The sequence below is a fragment of the Camarhynchus parvulus genome, chromosome Z, assembly GCF_901933205.1.
Source record: "Camarhynchus parvulus chromosome Z, STF_HiC, whole genome shotgun sequence".
Lineage (NCBI taxonomy): Eukaryota > Metazoa > Chordata > Aves > Passeriformes > Thraupidae > Camarhynchus > Camarhynchus parvulus.
In genome coordinates, this window is record NC_044601.1 from 43,108,434 (window position 1) to 43,127,085 (window position 18,652).

At 35.9% G+C, this 18,652-nt stretch overlaps 1 protein-coding gene across 1 annotated transcript in view; it reads left to right on the forward strand.

Moving 5' to 3' along the window:
• GLIS3 (GLIS family zinc finger 3) overlaps positions 1–18,652 on the forward strand; it is a 130,868-nt gene that overhangs the window by 64,600 nt on the left and 47,616 nt on the right. The window contains exons 4-5 of the mRNA XM_030968890.1: positions 16,118–16,279; positions 17,697–17,807. Coding sequence (XP_030824750.1) covers positions 16,118–16,279; positions 17,697–17,807 — 273 coding nt within the window. The remainder of the gene's footprint in view (positions 1–16,117; positions 16,280–17,696; positions 17,808–18,652) is intronic.

Consider the following 18,652-nt stretch of genomic DNA (forward strand, 5'->3'; position numbering starts at 1 on the left):
ACTGTGTTCATGCTATACATTGTAGAAACCAAAGACGAATCTTCATAATAGCCTTTAGACTTTTACGGACAATACTGTCTTGCAATGTTGCAGGTAAGTATGTGTGTGTTGATTCAGCTAGATGCAAAAGACTTATTCAGGCTTTCCCTGGCTTTTCAGACTGTAGGACAAAGCAACCAAATTGAAGAAATTAAGTAATGTAAGTAACAAATTACCAACTGGCATGCAGTTAATGGAGAGTGTTAATGTTTGATCTAAACATATTTTTTATAAAGAGAACACAACCACTATAGGGACATAGCCACAACATCAGCATCTCATAATTACAGTGTATGCTGTTAATGAACATCAAAAGGTCACTGCTAGCAGAGCTAGCAAAGGTTCAGATCTGCAGGCTTCTTGCAAGTAAACACTAATGCAGGAAGGAAAAGGATCCGTATGGTCATCTTACCAGCAATATCATCATCACCAGCATTCTTCTTCATTTCTGGGCTCTAGTTCCCCCTCTGAGGAGCAATGTTGAAAGTAAGTAAACGAACCCCTCACTTTTTCTGCACACTGTCAATTTACTAGGGAATGCACAAGTTTCCAGTTCAGTGCACCCTCTTTGAGTTATCTTCAAAGTCTGAAACTCAATTGATCTTCAAAGAGAAACCATTCCAGTTTCAATCCTTTATTAGTATATAAGATAGAAAAGGAAGAACAGAATACAGATATCACAGGTTTTTTCCACAGTTCTACTGGTATGACTGGAGACAGGAGGTGCTCAGTCCAGCATGATCCATCCTGAGCCTGCCCATTCACTTCAGCTTCTTGATTCTTCCAGGTCTCTAAAACTATGCCAGTTTTCCCTCACTCTTCATTCCCTCCTTCCCGCACACTCTTCTTGTTGTTACCTGAAGGTTCTTCAGGCTGTTACCTGAAAATAATCAGGCCTCTCTATTTATTGAGTTATTAATTACAAATGCTTATCAAATTTATCAATCCACTTAATATATTTGTAATATAAATACCAGATTTACTTACCCTGCCTTTGCGCATATGTCTAGCAAGATGGTACCTTTTCCATACCAGTGTAAACATAAACTTACTGTGAAACAGGAACTCCAAAGAGGTGAAGTGCAATTGAGCTCTTCTGCTGTGTTTTTAACTGATTTTCTGGCATACATCAACAGGCAATTTTAGCATTGCACTTGATTAGGAAATGAGCATAATCCAGGCTCAGAGTTAGTATTCTCTTTCAATTAGCTAATGTAAGCTTCATCTGCTATTCATTCCCAATTAGTTCTTATGTTGTGCACTTACCTGTTTTTTTTGTAATCTGGCTTTGTGTTAATGGTACAAACAATTAAAATAGAAAATAAGGTTTTTACTGTCAGTTAAGAAAAACCAAGCACAATTATTTTGTTCAACAGTGCAAAAATAGCTCTGTTATCTCTTGTAGATTCTCTAAAACATCCTTTCACAGTGGGAAAAGATTAATTCAAAGACTATTGAATGCTGTAATAATTCACAGGGAATGAGGTAAATGTTAAGTTGCCCTAAGGAAATACATAATTAGAAGAAAGTAAAGTCAACAAAAAAGATGAGAAAACAAATGCTTAACTTCACAAGGATAGTTATTTACTGAGTCATCCTTTTATTTTCCTTTGATGAATTTCAAAGCTTTTTTATCCTTGTTCTAAGAAAATTGCATAGCTCATCCCTTGTGCATCTGAATCTGTAGGTATTTGGGTTTTGTGTTCTCTTTGGCTGTACTCACAAGCAATAAAACTTAGGCACAGTCACTAACCTGCTATTATCTAAAATGTCCTCTGGGTGTTCCACAACCCGTTGTGGTGTCAGACATAACACTTAAATGAATCAAGTCTAGTAACTCGCTGATTGAACACTTCACTTGAAAAAGGGCATTTGTACTTACCCTTAGTAATTATGCCATGTGTACTGATCTTATTTTTCTTCCTGACCCTATTTTGTGCATCTCATTCTTCTGCTTGGCCCTGCATGTTTTGGACTGGCTTCTTTCATCCTAGCTTTGGATTCATTCCCAAGGTGATTTGCTTCTGTAAACCCTTTGAGGCTTCCCTTGAAAATTATCAATTTCATGATAGGAACAAAATCATTACATGATATTAACAAAACCATTGCATTTATCAAGGCTTGTGATTATTCCACTGACACCCTACCTTTATTGCTGAATTCCTGTATTCCCTCTTTCTTGCCCTTCTTCTCTAACTATCACCTAAGGTTTATTGTAGCTGAAACCTCAGTTGCATGGTGAGAACCACTTCTGTGTAAAGTGTGTAAGACCACATCCCTCAACTTTTTTATTAGCTTATTCCTCAACTATTCCTGCATTAAATTTTTCATTGTTGAACAGCTTATTTGGCTCAGCTGAGGGAACTATTTTGCATTTATCCCTCACAGTCCCTTCACCACAGCCCTTTTGTCACAAGGATTTTGTTTGCATAAGACAGCATCTCAGTAGAAGGGACTGAAATCCCCTGTTTTATGAGTGACTTTAACAAGTACAGGGATCCACACAGTTTTGCATTACCTTGTCTTCTATTTTTGGAAACTTTAATCTTTTTGTACCATCTGTATGGCAGAACAAATAACCCTGTAGTGAGTCAGAAAATACTGGCATTGGCATTTTCTTGAGCCAAAAGCTGTGGGCCGCTGAGCTCTTTAGAAAAAAAAAAACATATTGTGCCCTAACCAGAGTTTTACAAGCAGCAAGTATGTGCCAGAAGCTCTGCAGAGCACAATTGAGCTCCAAGCCTTGCCTGGCTGTTCAGACTGTGTTCTGTGTACTCAAGCCTTGCTCTGAACCCCGAGGTAACCAGACACATCTGTTGGTATAGATATAGCCCTGCCTCCTTCCAAACCAAGGTCTAACCCAAATATTTGTGCTCCCAGATTCTGCATCACATTGTTATCTCAGTCATCAGCCTTAACTCAGTGGGGACAGTCTGAGTGAAGTGACTGCACTTGTCCTGAGCACAGCCATGGTCCTGCCCAGGCTCGTGGCCCTATCCTGGCCAGGCCTTGCCTGCAATACAGCCCCAAATACCTTCACAGTGTGATTTCTGCTGACTCCAAATGTTTTCCTCTATCTGCTGTGAGGCATGCCTGCAGGAGGTTCTGGTGCATGTAAATTGACTTGCAGGTGGTGCAGGATGTACTCAGCTTGTTGGAACCAAGGGATGAGCTTCGCTGGCATTAAATGGAATGTCAAAAAGCTGCAACCTCTAGCCATTACATGAAATTCATGGTACTTCATTTCTATGTTGTTTTTTTAGTGGGTTTTGGGGTTTTTTTTGGTGTGGTTTTATTTTTTGTTTATTTGTTTGTTTGGGTTTGTTGTTTTTGGGTTTTTTTTTGTGTTGAGAGGGAGGAGGAAGAGGAGGAGCAGCAGTGTTGTTTTCTTTCCTGTTGTATGTGCATATTGATTCTTTGCATGGGTACACTGCACCAAAAGGAGGAAAATAACATCAAAGGGTATATATTTTCTTTTTTGGGCTATTTTTACTGTCATGGGGTCTCAGCAAAAATCTTTCTCAATTTGACAAGGCACAAACAAGCAAGAGGATTTGGTATCCTGGAAGGAAGATGGTGCCTATTTCTGCTATTGGCATTCCTTTTGACTTCTGTCTTTCCCATCAAATTATCTTTCCTTTAATTTTAAATTCAAGATATAATATTTAGATTTTAGTAAATGCTCCTGCAAAGGAACAGTAAGCAGTAAGCGACACTTATACCTTGTCCAACCTTTAGCCTCTTCCATTGGTTTCCTTATCCCCAACTCACACTCCTCAGTCAGTTCTGTTGGTTATTTCGAAAATTAATTTGCTTATGAAGCCACACCACACTGAAAAACTGCATTGCCAGTACATGAAGTTTTGTCATCATCTTCTCATAGCCATGGCTTGTCTGCTTCACATCCACACGGCCTTCTGTCTTGCCCTTTTGAATCTGGAGAGCTTGCTCACCAGGTGGGTTTCTGTAAGCTCTCCTAGCTCTCTTTTTAATGCATAGGCTTATAAAATGTGGGAGTATTGTCTGAATTGTCATGAATTTTGAGATTTAGTTGCAGATAGTCAAAAGCATATCTTCCACTAAACAAATTCAATGAAGCAAAAAAGCTTCTTTCTGCCTTTATTCTTATTACACTTCACAGCAGGGCAGAAGATTAAAGAATGCATACTCCAGATTTGAAAAGAATTTCTAATTTATGTTCTTTCTCAATAAAATACATGGCTTAATCCTTTCTTTAAAGCTTTATTTCTTTCTTTCTTGCCTTTTTTTTAACTAATTGAACAAACAGGCCCTAATTGAAAAAAACCTGAGAGTGTTAAGCAGTCAAGAATAGAAAGCAGTTTCTAGGCTGAAAAGCGCATTTTGAATGTTGCTGGAAATTTTTATGTGATTTACTTGTGAGGCAAGAAATAAACCTCCTTGACTGTTTCCTATTGTGATGGACTCCTGCTGATTAAAATGCAAGCACTTTTGCCTCATTTTCCACAACTGTTTTTTTCTGTGAGTGGTTTGTGTTTTGCCCTGAAAAGACAGCTGTGTAAGTAGCTCTGCTCAGAACAGGAGAAAGTGAGGATTTTAAATGTTGAATTGTATTATTGATTTCCCCTTTAGCAGGGGACAAAGAGGGAAGAAGAGGTAAGGCTACTTTGCTAAACAGCTCAAATACATTTCACTCTAATCTTTCAATTGTTTAGTTTAAATTACCTATTACATATCAGAGTGCAGAGGCAAGTTCTTGATATGATTTTTATGCTAATTCAGCAGAATCCTGCTGTTAATGCCCTTAAAGGTGCTGCAGAGCAGTTTGGCCAGCTACATTATGAGTTAAGGCTTTATAATTCTCTTGACTTATGACCTAAGGATTAAGAAACTACTTGTAATTCTACATTCCTTGCATATTTGGAATTCTCACTGACTTCGGTGAAAGTGGGGTATATTTGAGTAATGCAGAATTAGGACCTGTTTTTTATGACAGAACTGTTTGAGTATGGGCTGGCAGTAATGCAGCTGTGCTGAGGTTGTTTAAGACTTCACCTTTGCCCCGTTTTAATTTGCTTAAGTTTCTGCTGAATAGTAGATTTTGTGGAGTGTTCTGGTCCAGATTTTTTCAGTAGCCATAAATACTAATCTGGATACTTTTCAGTAAAGCATCAATTAATCTGATTTATAAGTAATGGAGTTGTTTTAAAAAGTTCTGGAATCCAGAAAATAAACATTAAAACGTGAATTTTCTTTACTTTCTAATTATTTAGCTTTGGGGTTTGTGGAGTGGCTTTTAGGTATTACAGAGCATATTTTGATTAAGTATGCTTCTGAGTGTTCCAATGAGTGGATTACAACTGTAACCCCAAATTAGCCATTTCAAGTACCAGAAAATGTTGAATATTTACTGATGTATATAGCCTTGAATGTAACTTCTGTGTGATTTACTTGCATCCAAATAGTTAAAAGTATCACAAGGTAATATATTCTTGTTTGCTTCTTACGTACAATTATCAGGATTAAAGCTTCTCATAAATATCAGTGAAATGGCATTATCATGGTAGAGAGTAAGTATTAAGAAATAGAAGTAGAAGAAATCAGTATGCTTCATGTCTGTTTTCCTTAAGGATGGAAATTTGAAATTAGTAGTATAGTTAGAGGATAGCCAAGTAATTCTTATAGCTATGTATACAAGTATACTGGATGGCCATAGCTATAAAGATGCCCATGCTATATTTTAAGGGAAGAAAAACTACTCAAAAGCAGTGCAATAAGTAAAATTTTGAAATACTACCTATAAAGTTCTGGTCACCATGGCACATTTGTTATAAATCATAATTACCGGCAGAGGTTCTGCCAGAGTGTAACAGAAACAGTCCTTTCTCCATTATGAACTGAGTGGACCACGAATACACCATAAATTGAATAGTTTGAACTTATTAATTCCATAAGAAACATTCTAGAAGCACTATCTCTTTGATGGGAAAGAGTCAAATAAATTTTGACATATGAAATTTGCAAAAAATTCTGTCCCCTGATGAGGTTGTTATTGCATAATGGAGAATATAAGACTTTTTGGTGCTTGAAATCAAACAGTGTGCTTCCTGTGTATCCTTATGAAAGAGCATACTTTGAGAAAGGTGCTTCTCAAACAATTACATACTGGCACAGTTTAATCTTTTTATTTTCACTATAAAGTATTCTACTTATATGTGTAAAAATTTTGTTTATGTTGGAGATTACATATGATTGAGCCAATTTGGCAAATGAAAATAGTGCAGCATGTATGTAAATATTGTAGTAAAATAAGATAATTGCCTTTTTAGTATATGGTTTTCTGCATTTTTTTAGTGAAACTTGAACTTCTAAATTCAAGTCCCGTTTTGGCCCTGCAAATTTTGTTCTACTAATGATGCCTCTTCCTGTATACATTGTGCTTTTTGTCTCAGGCACTTCAAGCTGAACGCTGCTTAATGTAAACAAGTAACACATTAAATTATGCCTTATGCTTTTGTTTTAACAAAACCACTTTAACCAGGCCCTTTAAATTATATAAATGTCAGCTTGCCAAAAGTGAAGCCAGTCAAGTTGTTTTTTTTTCCCGGCATAACAAAAGTACACCATTTCTTTGCGCATTAAGTTTGCATTTGCAAAGATGTTCCACTGTATCCTGGCGTATTTTCTACTGTATCTTTGGCATGTTTGCATTTGAGTGCAAATGCTGCACTTGGGAACTACCAAATGAATCTCTTACAGCCCATTTTGCTCTTGACAGTGACCTAATGGCTTTTTAAATTAAAAAAAAACCCAAAAAACAACCCAAACTAAAAAGTTAAGGTTTGACTATTTAAATAATAAACAGAGTTTACCAAAAGACCCTGTGCCAGATAGCAGCTGGCCTTGTGTACATTTTCTGGGACTAAAAAGAACCTCATACCCTGATTTGTAGAACACCATGTTGAAAGTTTTACAGTATCAACTGTGAGCTATGCACCATAAGTGAGAATTTACTGAGAACTGTCTTAGTGCTTTTCTGTCTATAGCATCCTTTATCTCTGAAAAGGTGGCAATCGGGTGTTAATATTTTCAAATAACGGTAAGAAAAAATACTTTGTTAGTGTCTGTAGAACAGCATGCATGTTTGTTTCAGTTTTTCAGTCCCAATATGAATGTTTATAAATAGGGTAGGACAGGACGGGATGGAATGGAATACTCTTATTTCTATGATAGAAATAGATATTTGTATGATGTTATTATTTATAGAAAACAGAATGAATCATATATGATAATCTTGACATGGAGTATGGTGAGGAAGAATCCTCAAAATAGTTTATTTCCCATTTCAACTTCTGGGTTTCAGAGCTTCCTTGTCACTTATTCCTTTTTTCTCTAGTGTGGTAGAGATCAGATTTTAGTCCTTTGTTCATTCACAATTTTAGTCCTTTGTTCAATTCACAAAGAGCAAATTCTAAACCAACAGAATCTTCTCAGCAAGAATGTGATTTACACCACCTCATCTCCATATTTGAAAGCCTATGGTCTCAATTTATAGTGTATCTCTGGCATGAAATCCTGTAGAGAGCAGAACTACAGAAGTGAGAGGTAGCTACACACCTGAAAGGAAATAGCTGGTTTTAGTTGACAAAAGGTTGTTTAGTTCTTGCATGTCTAACAAGAAGGAAAAATTATTCAAATGCATAGAAATTCTCTGGGGCTTAATGATAATAGTAGCTACCTTAGCAGTGAACAACTTTTAGTAGAGAAAGCTGCATGATTACAGATGATAGCTTCAGTTACTTGAGACTCAAAGACAACCTTTTAGAAAATCCAAAAAGGAAGAGAAAGACAGGAATAAAACCGGGGGGGGGGTGGGGGGCTGGGGGAGGAAAAAAAAAAAAAAAAACAGCAAGCACTTTCTTCTGAAAGGAAGCAGAGAAAGAATTCCCAAATGGTTCATTTTTCCTCTAATAGTTTCTGTACCATATGGTTTTTGAATCAGTAGCAGCTGATGTATTCAGTAATAGTTCCTTTTGAAAAGACTTGTCATAATATTTACTTTCTCTACAGCAACAGAACTAGCTTCTGAGGCTGAAATGGCCATGCTTACTAAGACTGATGAAAACAAGAGACATTACCATGGTGAATGAATCTCTTGACACCATTCTTTCAGGGATAAATAACATTCATTGCACTGTGTTTAATTTCAACAGAGATATTAGTATCCTTAGGCATAGTGTTACCTAGAAAATAAGGTTACATTGTGCCACAGATCTCTAGAACATGAAAAGTATGAAGACCTTTGGAGATCTGATATGAAAAGGAAAAAAAGAACATGGTACATTTACCAAAAACACAAGAATAAACAAGCCATCTGTAAAGAAAGTTTTCACACTGAAATAGTGTAGTAGGCAGGGACAGTTACTTACATACCTCTTCTTCTTGCACGGCAATTTGATGCCATCCTTTGTCCACTGTCCTAACAGACCTGACATCAGAATACCGATCTCCCGGGAAAGGAGATTAAAAGCAAAATTTTTTGAGAGACTCAAGTAATCTGTCTATATACAGAAATAGCCAAGTGTGTGCAGTATGACCAAAACGTGAGAATTGTTCAAAGGGAATGAAGAAACTAGCCTCTCATGTACATCTGTCTGAAAAAGTAGCCTGATTCAGTTTCCCATGTGAACCAATCTGTAGATTTTTGATCTGTACTGATATGTCCTCTTTTCCATTAATTTCAGTGCCTGTATAGCAGCATCCAAAAAGATGGATGCATTGGAAAACTGAAGTCAGATTAGGATATAGTCCATTAATCTTATTCAATCCCTACATACACACAAAAAAGCATTATGTGCTGCTTAGTCAGAAGCTCTTAAAATGTGAGCCTTATAGTTGTGTGCACTGACTAGTCCCATAAGTCTTACATCTGAATCTAATCTTATGAACTTTATTCTACATCTATTGAGTACAATAAGCCTTTTAACTTATGGTAGGAAGTACAACACAGCTAAATAAAAAATTACTTTAGATTTTGTCATGGTCTGTAATTATCTTTTGTTCGCATTTATATTTATGCATGCTGGATCATAAAACCTTACGAAATCTACCAGAAAAACATTAAGAGGGGATATGGTGGTGAAGGGAACATTTTGTTTTTTTAAGAGGAATGAAAAAGTAAGTAAGCACCTATGAACCAAATTGTCATGGAAAGACTGGGTAAAGAAATATCTACTATAATCTGTGTAACACATATAAACATAATCTGTCAATATTTACTGGAGCAATAAATTGCAAGACATTGTATAATTTCATAAGTCTAACTATAAAAGCAAAAATAAATGCCAGGCTTTGCACAATTTTGAGGAAAATATCTGAGTTTATATAAGCTAGTGCATTCACCAAAGCATTCAGACACCACATTAGTGTTCTAACACACCAATGTGTTCTGTTCAGATAGGCACTAAGGTGAAGTGCTGCTCTGAATGCTACATTTCCCCCCATTTAAACACTTCAAGGGTTAAAAGCACAATACTCACTTTGCTTTAGATGAACCTGGGCCTTTAAATCTCAGCTGTGGCTGCAGCCTCCTTGTCAGTGAACGTCTGATGTCAGCAGTTTGAATGATGTCTGACACTAATTATGTGCCATTCACAAGATTGCTAGGCTGGAGAGTCTGGGGGTATAAAAAGCTATTTAAAAGGTTTTCACATGAGGTCTTATTCTCATTTTTTTGGAAACACTTCTTTTGCAGAGCAGCACCCTGCTAATACCATTGAGGAAGGAAAGTGGTTACAAGACTATTAATTAATGCTTGAAATGCATTGTTGTTGTTTGAAAGCTGTATAAGGAACAGCTTTTGCATCTTTTTTTGTGATAAATACAAAGCTGTGGAGAGATACCTTGTCCTTGTCATACCACCTGCTGTGGTGCTGACACAGAAGAACCTATATGGTCAGCATTTCAAACTGTTCAAAATTAATTGGCAGATGGACATTGTTAAATAATTAATATGCTTTTTAGCTGCTAATGAATCTTAGAAAATGCTGCATGGCTATTGAATAATTCAAAGATTTGTTTTGGGACCTTATGTATACATGACTCTAGATTTATTTTTTCCTAGATAGTTTTTAAAAATACCATTCCTTCCATTTGCACATACACATTCATGTGTGACAGCATTTCCTGAAATCTAGGAATGGTTTATATTTTTATTAAGATATCTCCCTTCAAAGTTTAAGATTTAAAACTTCTGCTTGTCATGCTTATGGTCAGTTTATGAATATTACAAAAGTAAGCAAGTCAATCAGCTTGTCAAGCCAATCTCAGACAGTAATTTTCTGTTGTAAACCAGCTATGGATCAATACATTACATGAGTCAGTACAGTGTTCTGGGGTGGGTGTCCCCCTCTTCTTCCAAGTAACAAATGTTAGGATGAAAGAAAATAACTTCCAAGCTGTGCCAGGGAAGGATTAGATTGGATATTAGCAAAACATTCTTCACTGAAAAAATTGTCAAGCATTGGAAGAGACTGCTCAGGTCAGTGGCAGAGTCACCATCCCTGGAGATAATAAAAAGACTCGTAGATGTGGTGCTTGGTGACACGGTTTAGTCGTGGACTTGGCAGTGCTGGGGTAATGGCTGGACTCGATCTAAATGGTCTTTTCCAACCTAAAAAAATCCATAGTTCTATGATTTTAAGTTTTTTTGTATTAAATTTCATTAGAAGGGCACATACTAGATGAAGAGTACTTCACTTGTTCTCAGAATAGTGGTCCCAAGTAGTTAAACAAAGTTTGTACTTTTAACAGGGACTAGTAGAGCTACAGATACCGAGAATATCCCATTGACAGAGATGATCTCATTGATTTTCCTGGATTATCGCATTATCAAAAGGCACATAGTAAATCAGCCAAATGCAAAGAAATGTAAGCAGAAATGAAGGCATATAGCTTATAATTACAACATGAGAAAATATGCCTAGACAAAAGACTGAGTTGGAATTTAATCCTATCAACTGTAACCAAAACCCTCTGTAAAATGCTAGGACTTAAAGAAGGCTAGGATGATCCTGGAATAAGTGAAAAAGGGAGTTTGATTCATGTTACCTGAATACCTAACACTGATAAGTCTCCACTGAAATATTGATAATGTATTTTATATCCCAAATGAATGCAGAAGTAGTCAGAAAGGGATGAAATAATATTGTTTGAGAAGTTTTTAGAGCATGTGTCTCTGTGGTCATGTGCAATCAGTCCTGGATTAATGTGGGTTTGCCATGCATTGACTGGCAAAAAAAAAAGAGTTGGGTCTGATTTGGGCTGTATATCTGTGAAACTGCTGGTTTTCTTACCTGTGTGGATGCAAGGGGGAAAATCCAGTCCCACAGTTATGATGCCATGTATCCTTGGACACCGCTGATGTCCATTGTGCTTAATGAAAAAGAGGTATGGAAGGTAGAGATGTGTATTATTTTCTTTTGGTTTTTCATGGAAAGTATCTTTGCTAGGTTAAATTTTCTTATCTTGTTGACCTTTTAAAATCCGTGAGGAATTTCTCCCCTCTGATATGTATCCTAGTTTCTGGGTGCACATTTTTCTTGTCATTTTGCATCATGAAAGTTCCCCATGGCTGAACAGGTTACTAAGCCAAATAAGCTGGTATTTTGCAACTCTGGGCATGCATTTGAACCATTTGGTTAATATGTCCTCTGTGTGTACTTAGGGTTGGGTTGATTTCCCCCAAGTCAGTTTGGCAGAGATTTGAAGAGTTCTTCACTGCTCCATCAAGCTCATGCCATATCAAACTTTCTGAGGTCGTTTGGATGTAGCTCATGTGTTTCCCTATACCAGAGCCTTTCAAGGGGCTCTCAGTCTCTTTTGCTTCTTGCCTGAGACATATATTTAGTTTTACTGAAGAAAAAATAAATCCTGTCCCTGAAGTACCTAGGTTTGTTACTGAGATTTTGTGTGGACAATAGCTAGCTCTTGTACACAGAAAGCCAGCTCCTGCAATTTAATGGTTATAGGCAGACTAATGTTTAGCAAAGTCAAATTTAAAAAGGAAAACCATCCCTCTCCTAGTAAGCTTAGAGACAGACCAGATGAGGAACATGTAATTAAATGTATTCATTATAATATCCCATAAATATTTTCTCACACATGACAATGGAGAAGGGAAATGCTGATTCTTCATATTTCAAAAAATAAAAGATGATTCTTTGCCACAAACAGTGATGCTTAGAAATATTTGCAGATCACTGTATAACTGTTTCAGATGAAAAACAATATATTAAAAGCCAAAACTTGAGGAGAGTAACATTATATTGTATACTGGAATAAACATTTCTGTAAAATCAAGTATTGTTCAGGTGTCAGTATTTTTAAAAGTAATTAATTTCCTTTCATTTTTTGGAGGTTTGGAATCAATTCTGAAGGAAGCCTGAGAAATCACTGTGTATAGGGAGAAAGCAAATACTTTTGATATGTATAAATTGTTTAAGAGAAGGTTAAATTACTTGATAACAGAAAATACCTTGAATAAAAAAAGTTACTTTTTACATTGCTTATAATATTAATACAGCAGAAGAATGACAAAAGAAAATACACTGCCTAGGTGCTGAAGCAAACCTATTCAGACAGGAAAACATCAATAATATTAGATACTGGATTAAGAAGAAGCTATGTTGGCTGTGTTTCACTTTTATATGAAGGCTGCATACTTTTCAGCGAATGGATCAGAGCTCAGACAGATGTCTGCCAGAACAAGTTCTTCAGTCCTTGCTATACTGGTGAGCAACTGAGATAATCAGAACAGTTCCTTTTGCAGAGAAAACAGACTAATTTCTCAGTCACTTGGTCACTGACATCTGCTACTGAAGTACTCCCACAGGCGTTACCATGCTGTTCTATAGTTCAAGAGTCTAAATGTATTATGTAGGGAATTCCAGTAAGGGCTCAGAAATGCATGGTGCATCCAGCAAGGCTTTTCGTATTGCCCAGATTATTTCATATAACCTATGAAATTATATTGTCATTTTACAGGAGGGTTGCCTGGTATGCTGAACATCATCTCTGTGTAAACAAGGATGAACAGTGAGCTCATGAGAACACTAATGTTTTAAAGTCATAAAACTGTGGGGTTTTTTTGTTGATATGCTTTACCTTTCCCTTTAAATATATTGTTTCTTGCTTTTCATAATTGTCCTTATGAAAGGAGAAAGTAAACATGAATGTATTTTAAAAAGGACTTTAGGAAGTACAGAGAGGAATTTTCCATATGAGGTACTTAATGGTTTCAATTTGCATGCAGCAGTAAAAATAGAAGCTCAGGAACTGATTTCTGTATTGCAGTTTAGGAAAACATTGCACAATTAATTTCACATAAGACTTGCAAAAAAATCTGGTTTAAACAGGATACGTTTGGGACTGTTAAACAGATTCAGAATGCTAAGGTATGCCATATACTTAAGTGACTACAACAGTTAATACCTCAGAAAACTATGAGTTCCATTTCAAAAACATTTGTCAACTACCTGACTTTTTTTCCCCCATAAGTGATCCTGTCTTGTCTGCTATACTTTCACTGAAATATTTTTATCAGGATAGAGAGCATGTTCTGTGTTGTTGAGAAGAATATATTTTCATTCCTTTTATCTTAAGTATCCAAGGCTTTAACAAATTTGATTTATAGAAGAAACATCCATTAACTGTTGAGTAAGGATGGTTGTCTTAATAATACAGGCCTGTAGATTGTTTTGCTATAATGACCTTTCCAGCAATACCCATCTATATATTGCCTTGTGAATATGCCAGACAGTAATTTAAGGCTGTGGGGGGAAGAGAGAACTATTCTTTCTTCCAATTTATACTGAGCAATGCAGAAGTCTTCAGAAATAATAATTCTTAAATTTGTATGTTAAGATTCCCCAGTTCTACTTACTTAAATATTTCTGCCCATCTAAAATTAATGCTAATTTTACAGCCATATAAACAACATTTACATGTTTAAATTCATTTACATACTTGAAAATTCAAAGTTTAATAACCTGCAAAATAAACAAAACAGACTCAGGCTTCTACAGCTTGTTCATTGGTCTGAGTTTTACCATATAAAATTAATGACTTCTTAAGATACTAAAATTACTCTCATGTACAGCATAGTTACAGTCATTAGAATGTATGGTTGTTCTTTCACGTTGTTAATACAAAATAATAACTTGTCTGTATAAGATAGGCTAATCAGATTTCTTTCTCATTTTAACAGGTGTGCTTTTGAATTATTTTGGTTCTTGAAGGTCATTTTTTGAAGGCTTAAAACTGAAAGAGTACAATTTTATTGATGTTAGGAAGAGATTTACTGTGAGACACTGGCACAGGTTGCCCAGAGAAGTTGTCTCAGCCCTTGAAGCAAATTTAAGATATATTGGTGTATTTTATTTTTTTTATCCTGTAATATTTTCTAAAAATATATCCTTAAAAGTAAAAATATTTTTACTGTAGCAACAATGTTCTGTATGCATGCTAAAGGTCTATAAACATAAAGGTGACACTACTTAAAAGCATAAATTAATGTTCAGTGATCAAAACTAGATAATCCGAAAAGCACTGGTTTGTTTTGGATAAAGGGATGGAATATAAATAAAAAAGTTTCATGGGTCGAGACATCTTCTGAAGTGCATGTGTAGGAAGGATAAACTGCAATTATGGTATAGCAGGCATGGTTCATCCCCTGTAGCAAGCTTTAATTTCTTAAGATTAATTTTAATAGTACTGGTTTACAGGTAATGTGTTTTATACTTTATTCTTTGAACTTGGAATACTTTTTTGCAGTAATCCAAAAGATGTGCTTAAAATTAAATGATCCAAGATTTTTTTTCCTCTTTTTTTGAGGATGTTAGAGATTTGTGAGAAAGGCATGCTAATTATGACCAGAATTATGTCAGTTTTTCTACTTGTGCTTTTGTAAACATGCATGCACTGCATAATTTATTATAAAATTTAGTTGTGTCATTCTTCTGACACCAGTGAAAAATGGCCTGTTTCTTTTTAAGTGAAGAAAATTAATAGGTAGTGAAATGATGGAAATTTTTGTTTTAGCTTTAGAAACATCTCTACTACAGGATTATTATTTTTGCAAGCATGCAAGAACCACAAAATAGCAGTTTGTTATGTATCAGAAGCTTTAAATGTTGCATACTGAGATTTGCAACAACTGAAACTAATGAGATTAATTGATCCTGACTGATAGAATTTCAGAAAGCCTATACTTGTGATATTCATAAATATTTAGGTCTAGTTGAAATCAAGTGTCTATAAAAATGCTGATGTCAAATAGAACAGATCTTCAAGTTTCCCTTAGGTTACAGTATATCATGAGAACATGATAGATGAAAAGCTTGTTTTCTGTTCATGTAAACACAGATTTCTCCACAGATGCAGTACTTGATTAGGTATAGAAGTACTATGTCCCATGGTTATTGGTTCCCCACAGGAATTACATCCTATTTTGACAGGCTTACAGTATTTTTAGTATGTTATTCATTTACTCATGGCAGAAAGTAAAAATATATTTCAGAAATCATTTCACTTTTTGCATTACCAGGAGCAAGGCAGAGCTGACTGAGATTTCCCTGTATATTTTTGCTGTTGCTCTGTAGGTTGGGCTGGTACTGAGAGATGCCTCTGTTATGCTGAGTTGCTAATATCCAGAGAAGCCTGGAGCTGAGACAGGGATAGCTAGCAGAGGTCTTGAGAACCTCACAGTGACCATTTTGCTCTGTGTGCCGCAGGGAGGAGATTCAGCTGGTGCTGCACTCTCAGCTGGTTGGTCCCTTTGGGTCTCAGTGTGCCATCTGCAAAATGTAGGATACACTCTCCTAATTCAGCCACGTGCAGGGAGGATAGGTACATTTTTACAGTCTAAATGGTTTGAACCCTCCCTGCAGCAACACCCACGCTGAGAAGCCAGGCTCTGCAGAACTACCCAGCCATAGCAGGCTGGAGGTCTCTGCATGCCCTTTTACCCTTCTGTTCAGTGTTGGCTGTTGCAGTTTACTGTGTGTGCTTTCCTTTCAAATAATTTCTTTCTCTTTTCTAGTTTGAGGGTTGCAAGAAAGCCTTTTCTAGACTAGAAAATCTCAAGATTCACTTAAGGACCCATACGGGTGAAAAGCCTTACCTTTGCCAGCACCCTGGCTGCCAGAAGGCGTTCAGCAACTCCAGTGACCGCGCCAAGCACCAGAGGACACACTTGGACCCTGTAAGGACACAGAAGTCCCATTTCAGCCCTCTGAACATTAGACCATCTGCCTCTTTCCTCCAGCTTGATGACAGCAGGTAGCCAATAACCTTAGAGGCAGGAGGGTGGACAGTATGATGAGGCTGTTGGAGCTGCCTCAAAGGTGACCCCAGTCATCTAAGCATGCAAGAAGATGGACCCAGGCTGGTTGATAAAAAGACCACAGGTTCCATGGTCTTTGCTGCAGGTAGAAGCAGTAGCTTTCTCCCACTTAATTGATCTTTAGGGAAACTGAAGCCCTCTGCAATAGAAGGTGCTTTTCTCTGATGAAAAGTTAAGGGTGGGGCATGTACCAGAAAGTCAAGAGAGATTGAATAATTTTGTAAATTTAAAAAATTTTGTGCCAACAGATTGTCCCTTGTAAATTTGAGTGATGGCAGAGATTTGTTTTAAAACCTCTGTTTCAGAAAAGAAATTTTGTGTTTTTCTCAGAGACAGTATCCAAAGGACGGAAGTCCAGAAATACGATTAAAACAATGCCATTTGAATTAAATGGTTGTTTAAAAAAGTAAATTATCCATTTTGAATAGTCAAAACTATGGCTGGCAAGTTAATAATTTGTACAAGATGTTTTCAGAAATTCTTTATAGAACATAAGTGAATTAATTGCTGAATAGCTACTTCCAGGAAACAGTTGGACCTAATGTTCATTTAATACTTAGTACTGTGAACCTACAAGTCTTCAGGCAAGACAGACAGCTTAGAACAAGCAATATTAGATATTTATATGAGTTAGATTTATTGGGCATTCTTTTAAGAAAACTATAAAGACATTGCAGTGTATTTTATAGGTATTTTTCTAAAATGAAGTATTATTAGAAAATGCGAGCTGAAGGAGTTGTTCAGTACCTCACATTAAAATGGGGTTTTTTTGTGTAATACTTTTGAAACTTCAGTTTTCAATGCTTGGTTGGGGTTTTGCTTGCCTTCTCTGTAATATAGTAAACTAACAATTTTTCTTGTTCTCTTTTTCTGAAGCAGATCCTTCTATAATCCTAAACAGTCTTTCTGGGCCTTTACTGCAGTTTCTTTACCTGATTCACTAAAGACTGTAATTTCTGATTAAGTCAAAGATTACTCTGAGGGTGGAAAAATTGTAAGTATATCTAGCAATATTCATTGTACTACTAAGAAAAAAAAGGTAATCATAAAAGGTGCTGTAATGAAAACTTTCCTTTTGTTTGTCTTCCTTTAAAGCTTTACTTCATCCTTTCTTTTTCTAACAAATTGTGAAGCTTTCTGCATGTAATAATATACAATGTTTTTGTTCTATAGTCCTGTTGTTTGTAGCATCCCAAGGCTCAAAAAGTATTCTCTTGAGTTAAAATAACCTGTGATGTAACAGTAACTTTATCTTTTTTTTTTCTTTTTAATTTAGAAACCTTATACATGTGAGATTCCAGGATGTACTAAGCGATACACAGATCCAAGTTCCCTGAGAAAACATGTGAAAGCCCATTCTTCCAAAGATCAACAAGTCAGGAAAAAGGTGATTTTTCTGCTGTCTTGACCAGTCTAAAGTTTATGTGAACAAATCAGTTATAATATTAGATGTTTCAATGCATCTTCAAGTACTTGGGTTGATTTCAGGCTTTAAATGATAAAAAAGAGCAAATAGATTGATGTGGTTTGTATGTAGATAATTTCATCTCTGACAATGGTTTAATGCTTTCTGTTTTCTGCTGTAGTTGTTAATCACTTAATGAACACAACAAGGCAAGTAAAATAATTTTTGCAAACATAAATTCTTGGTTTCAAATTCTGCCACTTGGTAAATACACAGTATTACAAAATACTGGCCAGTCTCAGATGGAAGGGTGAATTTTGGAGGGCAGTATGTGAGACTAAGCTCTAAATTGTATTTCATTATTCCAGATACTTCCAATACTACCAAAATTTTTCACAATGCTGATTTGCTGTGGATGGCAAGTCCATGAGTCATCAACTGTTTATGTGTATAAGTGCATTTCTAAAGAGCTGAGTTGCTACCTAAGGAAATTTTTTTTCAGCATTTTCATCATAGCTCCTATTAATCACTGGCATGATATTTACAAGGTACAACATCGGTAGTTACTGGACCTTTGTGAAGTTATAATTACTAACTAACATTATGCTTTGGTATTTGAAATATTTCCAGACAGTAATAATTATGAAAAATAAGAACAACAAACCTTTTAATGAAGAATTAAGGTTATTTATGGATTTAATCAAAAGTGAAAATTGGCTTAATGCCGAACAGGTAATTATGAAAATGTGAATTCATCAAAAACAACCATAAAAATAACCATAAAAATTCCATGGTGATAAAGGCACAGTGGACAATTACTTCAAGCC